Raw genomic sequence first — 13,082 nt, 5'->3', positions numbered from 1 at the left:
AACTTTAAAATGTTACAACTTGTAAGTTCTAAGAACTTTAAAAAACTTGTTTAAAGGTCACAGTTATTTATAAACATGTTAGCTTAAGCATTCAGAGCTATTTATGTAAATATTATTGCAAAGGTCAATGTTAGTTACATGCTGGTATACATAACTGCAACTTTCATACGAGAATCACTATGGGTAAACTGAACATTTTATCTCAAATTAACATTAAATGACTTCTGCACAATAAAAATAAAATATATTAACTTGTATACAATAGAAAACATTACATTTTATTGTTGTTAAATGTCTTGAATTTTAAAATAAAAGCATTATGTTGTTTTATACCTTGTGGAAACTATGTCAAAAATGCAACCAGATAGTCACAACATATACACAAACTGAGCATGATTAATCTAGCAATATTATAGTCATGGAATCAGCTAGGCATCTTCAACTTACTCAGCAGCAGATACAAATTGGTCAAGATGACCATCATTCTCATCAAGTACTTCTCGTGTCCGAGCTTCACCTGTGGACTGTAATCCTATAACAACGCACTGGAATGGATAAACAGTAAAGTGCAATTAAGTCATGATGAAGATTGTCTGCTCATTTAAAGTCACTCCCCACAGTCCTCAATGCAGGCAATGTAGGCAGTGTAGGCAAGTCCGCAATGTAGACAAAAGCCATTCCAGTTGTTCCTGCCCAATGTGTATCTATTAGTTGGAAGCTCCTTCAGGGAAGCACAGGACTGGATCTATTCTTTGGAAGGTCTCGGATACATTTATTTGAATTCTCCAGACTGAGGTTGATCTATTTTTGTGGGGTGAGGGATTGAAGATATAGGAATCAAAGGGCAATAAATTGATGTGAAGTGCAAATCGGCTGTAGCCTAACTAAATACTAGACTGAGCATGAACAATTGAATGGGTACTTGAATCCCCACATTCAGAGATAATATGAATAATATCTACAATGTTCATAAAGCAGGAATCCTACTGTTATCAGACAACTGAACCATCCTACCACAACTAGAGAACAGTCCTGAATTATTACCTACTTCATTAGAGACCCTTGAACTACATTTGATCGGATTTTACTGGCTTTTTTTTCACTAAACGTTATTCCCCGTTAGCATTAATCCGTACATTGTGAAAAGGCTTGATTGTAATCATGTATTGTCTTTTCACTGACTGATTAGCACGCACAAAAGCTTTTCACTGTACCTCGGTGCATGTGACAATAAATAAACTAGACTAAATAAACTAAACTACTGTGTACCATTGCGTATGCAAAATGTAATTAAATATAGATTATCTTCTATATTAAAAGTAGAAAATGTAGCAATGTTGTCGTCTACAAACTGTTTATAAAATACAACCAATGAAAGTCACATTTTCATATTATTCAGGAGAAGCACACATCCATGCATTTACTGGATTCTCCATCAATTACAAAACCATATCCATTTGTGTCAATAAGATTTCCTGTACAAATCACAGGGTACATCAACATCTGTAGACACTTCCGTGAGCAAGAATGGATTTCATTTTAACTGATTTGATTTATTGGCATAATTCTATCATGCAGAGCTACATATCTTGGTCATTTTGATTCTCTTCTGTCTATTCACTATTGGTGCTATGCATAAAAATGCCTATGGAAAAAGGTTCCAACACTGCACCAAAAATAGAGGTCAATCATTATAATGTGCAATTTACATTAAACAATAAGACAACTTGAAAAAAAAAGTGCCCTCTCACCTTGCCTTTCTGCAGTTGTTGTCTGCCGATGTCTACTAAACGTCTAACTTTGGCAGCAATACATAGATACTTGAAGAAGCGTTGATGTGCGGACCAAAACTGTCCCCAGAGAGATTTTCTGGACTCCAAACCAATTAATTCTGCTGCATGTTGAAATGTATTCATTGCTTCAGCCCACTATAAAAAGAAAACCCATTTAATTAAACTAAAAATATAAATACACTCACATAAAATGTCTGCTTTATTTCAGGAACAGAGTAACACATACTATTTTGCACCATCTTTGCCATCAATAGATTTGATGTCAAGTCAAGTGATTTCCACCAAAACAAAAAATCTGTTTTTTGAATATGCTTTTCTTAATTCAAGATATTCCTTCAATAAACAATTTTTAGTTGCATGTTCTTGCAATTTGGAAATGTTAATGGATATCTTGTACAGTTCTTAAACGTAACATGAATATATTGAATAATTAAGTACTGCTTCATAATGCAAGATGCAGTCACAGACTTCTGAGACAATGATATACGATATGCTTACTTTCTCTACTGACAAATAAAAATGTTATTACAACTTACTAATTACATGTCTCACAAACTTTTAATTTGATGTTTCCTTCGTTTTACATTAAAGTTTTATGTATCTGAGCTGTTTCCCCTTATCCTCACTTGTTTGAGAGCAACAAACCAGAACCTCACTATATATTTGGGGTTGAATTAGACATGTGGCTAATTGAGAGAATATGGGAATTTTCGATGCAAAAGAATTATAGAATTCATCACTGAAAATACAATGTTTGACATTTCCCACTGGCTGAGAAACAGTTGTAGCCTTGGCAGAAGGTTGAGGAAAATTGGTTGCGATTTTCTCAATCTGGCGACAACTATAATAATGCCTCAGGGTTCAAATTGAGCTAACAAGATGGTCCGTGCATGCATATTTTCTTTCATTTTTACTACAAGTACAGGAAAATCATGCAATTGATATAATCTCTGGCGTTAAACATTGCTGCCATGGCAGTGGAAATGGTTAAATTCAATTTGTCAGTTTACTTTATATAATTGATCAGAGACCTGCATTTCAAAAAACAAAATGTTAATATATTTTTTTAGATTCTATTGCAAAAGTCAATATATCTCACAACCAGGCAAACAGAAAACAGCAATGCTGTTCTCACTCACAACAGTCAACCTGAAAAATCGTAAAATGACCTCACCCTCCAAGTCAATAACCTTCAACATAGAAAATAGAATGACTTTTTGAATCAACGGGGCAGGCAATCAAAATTCCCGTGCTTGGAAAACCAAGCCTATTATGCCCCAAAACAAGCTCCCTTTCAAATTCATATTGAATCTATTTCTGCCCCAGTCAGTTTTTCCATTTGGTGAAGACTACATGCTGTGCAAAATATCACGGCTCACAGCTCACATCAGTAAATGAACACCCACATTGATCAATCAATCATTGGCTGCAATGAGTGCAGGTGAAACATAACCCATTCATAAGAAGGAAGTTAGTGTGAGTTAATAAACAGAACTGTAATAGTTGTGTTGTTTAGTTGGTTTGTGCAGGAATGTGGAATATTTCCCCCCACTTAATGATGAAGCATAAAATGTTCCAGTCACACCACTATGAGTATAATTTTCATCTTCCAGGTTGAGTGGTAATTGTTTGCTCTATGTAATTTAAATATCAAATTTAAATGATGCAGATTTTGTTCTTTTCGTTTACTTGATGAAGATGAAAACTAATCCAAATTTTCTAGTTTTGGTAATCACAAAATACTGATGCTACTGTATATCTCACCTGTTTGGATAGCACATAAAACAAAACTTTTAATTGTACCTCAGTACAAATGACACCTTGAAGTATTACAAATATACTTTGGCATGACTACACAAATATATTCTGAAATTCATACTTTATAAAATCAAAAATGTGAAATATTTGTGAAATAAGTTTAACTCCTTACCAGCACAGCTGCTTTGTTGTACACAAGTTTGAAACTTTCATCCAGAGGTATTTCTTCTATTCTGAATGTTACACCAGCAAAACTTAGTTGCCGAGCAATATACATGCCACTAACTTTCATATCCATAGCAACAATTTCCATTGCACCGACACCACTAAAAAATAATGGAACATGTTAGGTCATTGTCAATTTGTACTTAAGATTAAATCATTTCAGATTGAATACACTGAATACAGATACATTTGGCTGAAGGGCAAATGATGTTAAATAGTAATGTGAATGAAATAACCCGTTTGAATCTATAGGCAATTTTCGTTTTCTGCAGAGTTTAAGGTAGAAACCCACCCCAGCGCACTTCCATTAACTATAATTTACTTTGCATATTGCACACTGGTGGTGAATATCAACATGGGCCATTCCTGTGAAAATTCTGTGTGCCTGAGGCAATACCCCAGCCCAGCAGATTGTCTCTAATGTACAGAAAATATTTTTATATTACTCTCAACTTCAGCCCAGTTAGAGGCCTGGTTGCTTTCTGTTTGGACTGATAACATGCTATTATAAACTCCACCTCTGCATGAGGGTGGGGCGAGCTCTGAGCAGAGCCACAGGCAGCATTCGTGCGACATCCCACTTACACCCGTGCACAGGGTCTAGAACCTTTATGCTTTCATAATGAGCAATAGGTGGTAATTATTTCTTCAAAGCAGTAAGGAAGTGCCAGTGTTTTTCTTGTGATTTCTGAATTCTCTTTCATAACCAGCCTTCTATTCTGATGGCTTAAAACCATACTCTTGGCTGACACTACTGTGCATTGAATGGGGGAACTGGATTGTTGGAGGTGCCATTTTCCAGATCAATGTTAAACCATGTCCCCACCCCATCTCTCAGTTGGATGTTAAAGAACTAAAAACATAATTCAAAGAAAAGCAGAGGTATTCCCTGCAGCTACCAGGACTATAGCCATCCCTCCCACCATACCACTGATATTTGCTTTTCTCTCACCGATGCATGTGGGCCCATGATTTATTTTCCCATTTCCTATCTTACAATGATTTTACTTCAAAAAGTACCAAGCTGGCTGCAAATTCCTTTAAAAAGAAACAATCAAAACAAGAGATATTTGACATCCAGTGTGTCTTTGAGCTCATTCATAGTCTAGAACATCATTTTGTTCAACTGGGTAACTTAACTTAATTGTTTCACACTTGCTTTAACATTCCCCTTCACCACGTATTTAACTAATGTTCCCAAATAAACGTGTGAGGGTAACTTTTCTGAGTACTCTGAGTTAACAAGTAATTCTTAGAAATGTGTCAGTTTTGAAAATGTTTTCAATGTTTATGGATAATGACCAGAAAGTATGCAGCAGGCTACTTCAGTAACAGAATTCTTCTTTTGATTTATCTTTGGTATGCAACAGTAGCAATACTTCAAAAGCAATTCAATACTTTCGTTAAATATTTCTCGTGCTTTTAAATGCTGAGGGCCTCACAATAGCAAAGTCCAAGGGTGTACTTTCATGTTGTTCATCTTATCTTATTTTACCGCTTCTTGTGGTTAGGTTTAGTTTAAACTATCCCATGTTATGTCATACAGCCACAGAGGGCAGTTCCATAGCAAAATCTAAAGGGCTTATCCATGTTCTTGTTGAAATGATTGCAAAGAGTATATGCCAGCTTTAAATTATGTTTGTAGCAAACTTGTTATTTGCAGAGTGTTGCATTAGTTTTGTTGCTTTGCACAGTCATCTTTCTTTTATCAATTTATGTATACTCTTTTGTATAATTTATGTGTGTTCTCTGAGTGTATGTGCCTGCAATGTTGCTGCAGGCAAGATTTTCATTCTACTCATTTCTCACCGTACTTGCCAATAAACTCAACGACCTTACTTGACGATTGTCAAGTCTAATTGTGATAGCAACCGGGCGAGTTCACTGTTGTACACCACACCAACATCATCACCAGTGTCCTTTTCAGCTGCCTCCTCGCAGCACCCAAACATCATTCTGTCCACCTCGAGACAGAGTAGACATGATTTTCACCATACGACAACTCCAAGTTGAGGCAACAGCACTTGCCACGAAACATGACCGTACTCAGCTTCAATAAAGCCTCCAAAGCCATCAGTTCAGATAGACAGTGCAACAACCTCTGCAAATTCAGCTGCTCACAGAAATTCCTTTCCACTTTATTTTCACTGCATGGCGCACATACCATGATACTGACCAATGGATCAACAACTGAGCCAATCTCACTGAAGACTGGCATCAAACAAGGCTACATCACTGCACCTCTCTCGCCCCATTGGCACACCTCACCTCCAACAACCTTCCCGTAGCAGGGAGGTTTACAGAATTGATGGGAAACTATTTGACCTGCGGCAAAAACACTCCAGAACTAAGGTCACCTAAACCTCGATGCCCAAGAAGCAATATTCAAATGATGCATGTGTCCATGAATGTTGTGGAACCCAAATCAACGGCGACTCGTTCACTGAGAAAATGGATATTGCACGCAACACCCACAAGATAAAGGTCTTCCATCAACCAGTAGAGATTCACAGCCAGACCCTGGAAACAGTGACCATTTCACACAACTTGGAAGATAGTTCTCAGTGAAGGTGGACTTTGGCAAATAAATTCACCAATCTTTGGCGGCACAATGGGATGGGGCAGTGGCGCAGTGTGGCGGTAGAGTTGCTGCCTTACAGCTCCAGAGACCCAAGTTCGATCCTGACTCCGGGTGGTGTCTGTACGGAGTTTGTACGTTCTCCCTGTAACCACGTGGGTTTTCTCCAGGTGCTCCGGTTTCCTCCCACACTCCAAAGTCATGCAGGTTTGTAAGTTAATATGCTTTGGTAAAAATTGTAAAATTGTCCCTCGTGTGTAGGACAGTGCTAGTGTATATGGGTGATCGCTAATTGTCCCGGACTTGGTGGGCCGAAAGGATTATTTCCGTGCTGTATCTTTAAAGTCTATAGTCAATGCACCAACACAGGCTGCTTGAGGAAACTTATCTAAAGTTCAAGACTTCACACCTTACATAAAACCTGTATGTATTAAACAGCAGTGCTTCCTGTCCTCTCAATTGCTTTTAAGACCTGGAGTACCTCAAGATACTGCACTGCGGAAAAAACACCAATGCTGACACTGGAAAATCCTCCTCCCTTGTCAATGTTCTCCCCCACGCCAAAATCCACTGCATTGAGGAACTAGTTACTTAGTTGGCTATGCTCGACATGTCACATTATTCGTATATTCAACACTCAGATCCTCAACAGATACTCAGCTCAATCTCTGTCATTGGAAGCCATTATCTGATAGAGGGAAATAATCAATTTGTGTTCAAAGGTATCTTAAATAAATGCAACATACCCACTAATTCCTCAGAACCTTTGGCCCATTACCACTCGAAGCAGCGAAAATTCAGATTTTAGAATCAATGCATCAGAAGCACACTTTGAAAGCCATGGAGAGTGCACCATGTCACAAACTACCTACCAGTCCCATCAAGCACTGCTACCCCATATGCAGAAGAATCTGTAGTTCCACAGGGCCTCATTAGCCACCTCAGAAGGTACTGAACTAGAGTGGAAACAGTCATCTTCAATCCCAAAGAACTGCTGAAGATGACGTGACCAAGAAATAATTTCCACCCAAAATATTTCCGAGAAGCCTGATCCTGCAAGTTTCTCTGAAGAAGGGTCTCGACCCGAAACACCACCCATTCTTTCTCTCCAGAGATGCTGCCTGTCCCGCTGAGTTACTCCAGCATTTTGTGTCTATCTTCCTCCTGCAAGTGCCTTGGAACTGAAATATACCATTAGGTTGCCAAACATCCAAAGTAATTTAACTAAATATATTACCGTTAGAAGCGCGGCATGATGTTGATTGTATATTGAGGGATCAGGTTACTTGATCATGTGATTATGATTCGTTAGACTTGGGTAATCTTGGGTAAAATACCATTCAGAACGTAACCTAACTCCTCTGTAAGTAACGTACTTGTTTACCACCCTGAATGTTGGGCTCATCTTATCTCCATCACCACAATTGTTATTTTTAGGAAATAATTTCCTTTCATCTCTTCTAGTGAAACAATCTCTAAGTGGTCTCCCCATCAAATGTCACTGATAAATGAGTAACACAGAATATGCAGAACATTGGGAGTTAATCTGCATCTGATCACGCAGTGCAGTGCGCTGGAGACCGGGGTCCAGTGCCAGAGACCAGGGTCTTGAGCTGGAGGTCATACCATGCCAGAGAGAGGGGCTCTGTACCCGAATCTGGCTCCATCACCCACATCAAAGAAAGTTTCATTTAAACATCAATGATGTGCCCAAAATATGTAACCCAACTGGAACAGGGTTTCTTTCTCCTCAAATGCTGGAAACGTTGAGTTAGCTTTCATTTTAATTACAGAAAATATGTGGTTCAATGGTGCTTTATTGTTACATGTACGAAGTGCAAACGCACAGTGAAATTCTTTTCTTACACAGCCCAGTAGAGTATACCCCTGATTAGCAATGGTACAGAAATAGTCCACTGATTTGGCACAGTAACATGCCATTTGTCTAAAAATAATCAGCAGGTCGGGTGGCATGTGTGGGCTGGGAAACTGGGTTAACATTTCAATTAACTTTCATCACAGCAAAGCAGATTGGACCAAGGTTTTATAAAATGCACAGAGTACAATATCTAGGAATATATATGATAATGCTGTGGGAAATAAAATCAGTGTAGTTTCATTTCTGTACATTAGAAGGAATATGGAAGAAGGTATGATAGCTAAGGGACACAAATGGGATTTGACTGGTAAACTGAACCAGAGATAAGAAATAATGTTTTATGTAGGAAGCAATTAAGAATTATTTCCCATCCTTTCTTACCACATAGAGGGAGGCCATGTGGCCCATTCAGTTGTTGCAAGCTTGCAAAACATTCCCATTGGTCCTATTTCGTATGCATCTCTGTACAAGCTATTTTCTCTTCCATGCCCATTAACATATTTACCCCCAACTCCTCTTCCACCCACTTACATTTAGAATCTATCTTTGATTGTAGTAGTGTATAGTGGTGGGAGTAACCACAAGAGAAAATTTAGATAATTACTTGAAGGAGGAAAAAAAGTGCAATGAAAAGAGCGCAGTAAAGCGCCAGTTGGACTGCCAATCAGAAAAATTGTCAGGTAGACACTAAATGCTGGAGTAACTCAGCGGGTCAGGCAGTATCTCTGGAGAGAAGGAATGGGTGACGTTTCGGGTCGAGACCCTTCTTCAGTCTGAAGAAGGGTCTCGACCCGAAACGTCACCCATTCCTTCTCTCCAGAGATGCTGCCTGACCCGCTGAGTTACTCCAGCATTTTGTGTCGACCTTCGATTTAAACCAGCATCTGCAGTTCTTTCCTACACAGAAAAATTGTCATTATCTTTAAGCTGTGCAATACGCAATCTGGGTTTACTTTTTATTTGTTAACATTTCCGTTAAAGCCTTAAACAATAAGCTGATTTTATTTGCATTCTGGAGTATTTAACTTTAATAAGATTTAAATCCAGACTCACCGTTTCTCAATCGCACGAAGGAAATCCTCAAACTGAGGGAACGGCGTGCCTTCTCCCCAAATCCCTAAACGGCACATATAAGCCATGTTCTTTGGTTCTGAGGCACCTTCACAAATTAAAAAAATATTGTTTGGATACCTTTTTTATTTCAATACTAGACCAAGTGGACCCGTTGGGCCCAAACCTCTACTCCATTGGTGCAGCACCCTTTCCTACCCGCTTCCCTCCCCTACTTCCCCTTCCCCCTCAACCGCCCTTATCCACCCTCCTCCCTCCCTCCCCCCCACCTTCCTCCCCCCCCTTGGAGATAGATTTAAACTAAAATGTGAATAACTTTTAAAATATAACACCATTTCAATAAAACTACTTGCTTTACCATTAAAGCGACAACGGTGAGTAAGGTGTCATCTGAAAATTATCTGACCAAGTCACCTGCATTCACATCCAAATCGTTAATATAAATAACAAAACAAGTGGCCCCAGCTCTGATCCCTGTGGCACACTACTCGTTGCAGGGCTTCAGAATGAAAAATAATTTTTACTACCACCCGCCATCTTCTATCTTTAAGCCAATTTTGTACCTAGTCCTCATCCTAGATCCCATGTGATCTAACCATGCGATCTTCACGGTCAACATGCCATGAGATATATTGTCAAAGACCTTGCTAAAGCCCATGTAGACACTTCTCTAGCAGTCATCTACAACTTTTAGATGATTTAGACATTTTTCCTGAACACACTGAACAAATTCTACCTCATCCAAGCTCTGAGCATTATGGCAGTCCCAGTCCACATTTAGGATGTTAAAATCTCCCACTATCACAACACTATTATTCTTGCAGTTATCTGAGGACCTTCCCCCATATTTCCTGCTCTAATTTCCGCTGCTGGGACTCCTATAGTGCAATCCCATCAAAGTGATCTCGGTTCTGTTGATATAGCCTCACTGGACGATATAGCCTCACTGGACGAGCCCCCCGACAAATATTCCCAAAAGCAATGTTGTGATGTACTCCTGTGTGCAAAATGTAACCCCCCTTCCCTTCTCACCTACCCCTCTATCCCACCGGTTGCATTTGTACCCCAAAATAGTTCTGACAAAAGATAAAACTCCATTCCCAGCTTTGCATCCTGTGCCAGTCGATCAGGGTGATCGAAGAGCAATGTCAGCCTCAGCATGTACTTCAGGCAAGTGCAGCAATGGTGGCAGTAATTATCAGTGAACCCAGTCTCGCACCATCCAGCTCACTACATTTATTACAATATTCTATTCCACTTAGTGTCTAGCACACCATATCAGTTTGCAAGGAACATACTAATACCTGTTGCACTAGCATAAACAACTCGTGCAGATGGAAGTCTGTTTTGAAGCTCCAGAACAGCCAGACCCGTTTTTGTAGATTTGGTACTGCCATTCACACAGACGTTTTTTGCCTTGTGACATTCATCAAATACAATCTAAGACACAATAACAGTCAAGGAAAATCCAATTTTTTCTACCAGATTATTCACTTCACGATCAACCCTTTTGTACCTTGCCATAACCTTAAGCATCAGAACCGTTTAGTGAAATAATCTGAACTACAGTGATTGTTATAGTTATTGTCAACCCGGATTCCAGTAATTGTTATACAGGTAATAAACAGGCAGTTATTCTGCACAAAAGCACAAGAACATATTTATCTTTCTGTGTGATACAGCAATGATAGTGACTTGCATTTGACTTGACATTAATGGAAGCAAAAGAACTGATAAAACTGGGAGCTTGTGACGATTTACCCATAGCACATAACTCTTTACAACAAAAGAGAAATCGTTGGACTTTGAAGTTCTTCTACCTTAGAACCATATATATTCACACACACATATATAAAAATGATGAAAGGTGAACTAGGGAAAGAGCAGGCCCATTGCCGACCAACAAGGCCACCTGTATTTTGAGCCAGAGGATGTAGATGATACCTGAGATGAATGCTTTTATTCATTCATGAGAAGGACATTTAGTTGGAGAATTCAGGGAGGAGGGCAGTGAGATTTTAAAATATTCATCACTAAAAAGGAGAAGGTATTAGATGCCTTAGAGGTGATTAAATCCCCAGGCCCCGTGAGTTGTACTGGTTATTATGGGAGGCAAGGAGATTACCTGTTCTAAGAAAAATGTACAAACCTTCGTTGGCCTCAGGTGAGAAGCCTCTTGACTTTGAAGGACAGCAAATGTAGAAACATAATTTAAGAAGGGCAGCAGGGATATACCAGGTAATTAATGCCCATGGGTCGAATGCCGGTGACAGGGAAGTTATTGGGCATACGAGCAACATGGTCCACATATCACAGCTGACTGAGGATACTTAGGGTCGCAGTGCTGGGATGCTGGCCACGCTGGCATTGGTTCATTTACTTTGCCAGTGGATTTGGAGAACTTTGCAGAGACAGTATTGATGGTATCTACTGGTGCTTGAGCTCCCTGCTCTAGGTAGTCAGCGTCTCAGAAGCACATAGATGCACAGACATCATTGTTGCCTGGTAGACCACATGCGTATAATGCAGGGAGATCACTACTACCTGGTAGACCGCAAGCATATAGATGCACAGACATCACTATTGCCTGGTAGACCACATGCTTATAATGCAGGGAGATCACTACCTGATAGACCGCAAGCATATAGATGCACAGACATCACCGTTGCCTGGTAGACCACATGCGTATAATGCAGGGAGATCACTACTACCTGGTAGACCGCAAGCATATAGATGCACAGACATCACTACTGCTTGGTTGACCACAAGCTTTGTCCTAGGGTTGATTGCTCTTAGGGTTGATGGAGCTCTTAAGGATAGCGGAGTCAGGGGGTATGGGGAGAAGGCAGGAACGGGGTACTGATTGAGAATGATCAGCCATGATCACATTGAATGGCGGTGCTGGCTCGAAGGGCCGAATGGCCTTCTCCTGCACCTATTTTCTATTGTCTATTGATCTTCAAATATTCCAGTCTTCAGACTGCAAAGGCAATCTGCAACATTGAAGATGTTGGTAGATTTCTTCATTGATATCTATCATCACCTTGGGCGATGGTTCCCAAGGAGTGAGATGTGGTACAACCTTTCCAGGGTCTTGTTAGATCTTTATCATCTGAGGTGTCATTGTACAGCATGCGCAGATTGACAGAGGTTCTTTGTTTTGCAGAAGTTTCAAAGCGAGGATATATCACAAGACAAGATATTCAGTTGGCTCCACCATCTTCCCCAGGAAAATTTGGGATGGGCAATTAATAGCTCTAAATTATGCCCGAATAACATAACATACATAACATAACAACACTTTATTGTCACTCGGCACAACACCAAACGAAATTTCAGCAGTAACATGAAAAATGACCATAAATAGAAGTATGAAAGGATACAACACCATCAAAGTGCTCTCCACACCAATCGAGGATCTGCTTTAACCTTGTTCTATGTTGACCACCAGCTTGACTTTCACCAATCAGTGCAGAGTAGGTTGCAAATAAAACACCTTCTGAAGTAGCTGTATCACCATACTTTATCTGCATCAATTCAATAGGATGTTATGACATATGTAACTGATTAGAAAGCACAATGCCGTACATGCAAGCCACAATATAACATTCAAAGGTAGAGGCAGAATAAGTAAATCGAGTTAAAACATTCCTTGTTGCTCTTCTGCACCCACTGGTGTCAAGCCCCATACAGCAACTTCCCTCTCATCCAGCCACGAGGCATCTAAGGGTTCATTGTAATCTCACCCACCTCGCAGATTGCTGCCAGGATCTGTTGT

At 39.7% G+C, this 13,082-nt stretch overlaps 1 protein-coding gene across 6 annotated transcripts in view; it reads right to left on the bottom strand.

The window, feature by feature from the left end:
• sbno2b (strawberry notch homolog 2b) overlaps positions 1-13,082 on the bottom strand; it is a 121,737-nt gene that overhangs the window by 35,018 nt on the left and 73,637 nt on the right. For all 6 annotated transcript variants that reach the window (XM_078424130.1, XM_078424132.1, XM_078424131.1 and 3 more), the window contains 6 exons: positions 12,688-12,831; positions 10,609-10,744; positions 9,287-9,392; positions 3,724-3,877; positions 1,752-1,928; positions 448-545 (listed from right to left, as the gene is read on the bottom strand). In XM_078424130.1, the coding sequence (XP_078280256.1) occupies positions 448-545; positions 1,752-1,928; positions 3,724-3,877; positions 9,287-9,392; positions 10,609-10,744; positions 12,688-12,831 (815 nt within the window). The remainder of the gene's footprint in view (positions 1-447; positions 546-1,751; positions 1,929-3,723; positions 3,878-9,286; positions 9,393-10,608; positions 10,745-12,687; positions 12,832-13,082) is intronic.

Source organism: Rhinoraja longicauda, chromosome 28 (assembly GCF_053455715.1).
Source record: "Rhinoraja longicauda isolate Sanriku21f chromosome 28, sRhiLon1.1, whole genome shotgun sequence".
NCBI classification, from domain to species: Eukaryota; Metazoa; Chordata; class Chondrichthyes; order Rajiformes; family Arhynchobatidae; genus Rhinoraja; species Rhinoraja longicauda.
The sequence above is the reverse complement of the archived record's forward strand: the minus strand, read 5'-3'. Positions and strand labels throughout refer to the sequence as shown.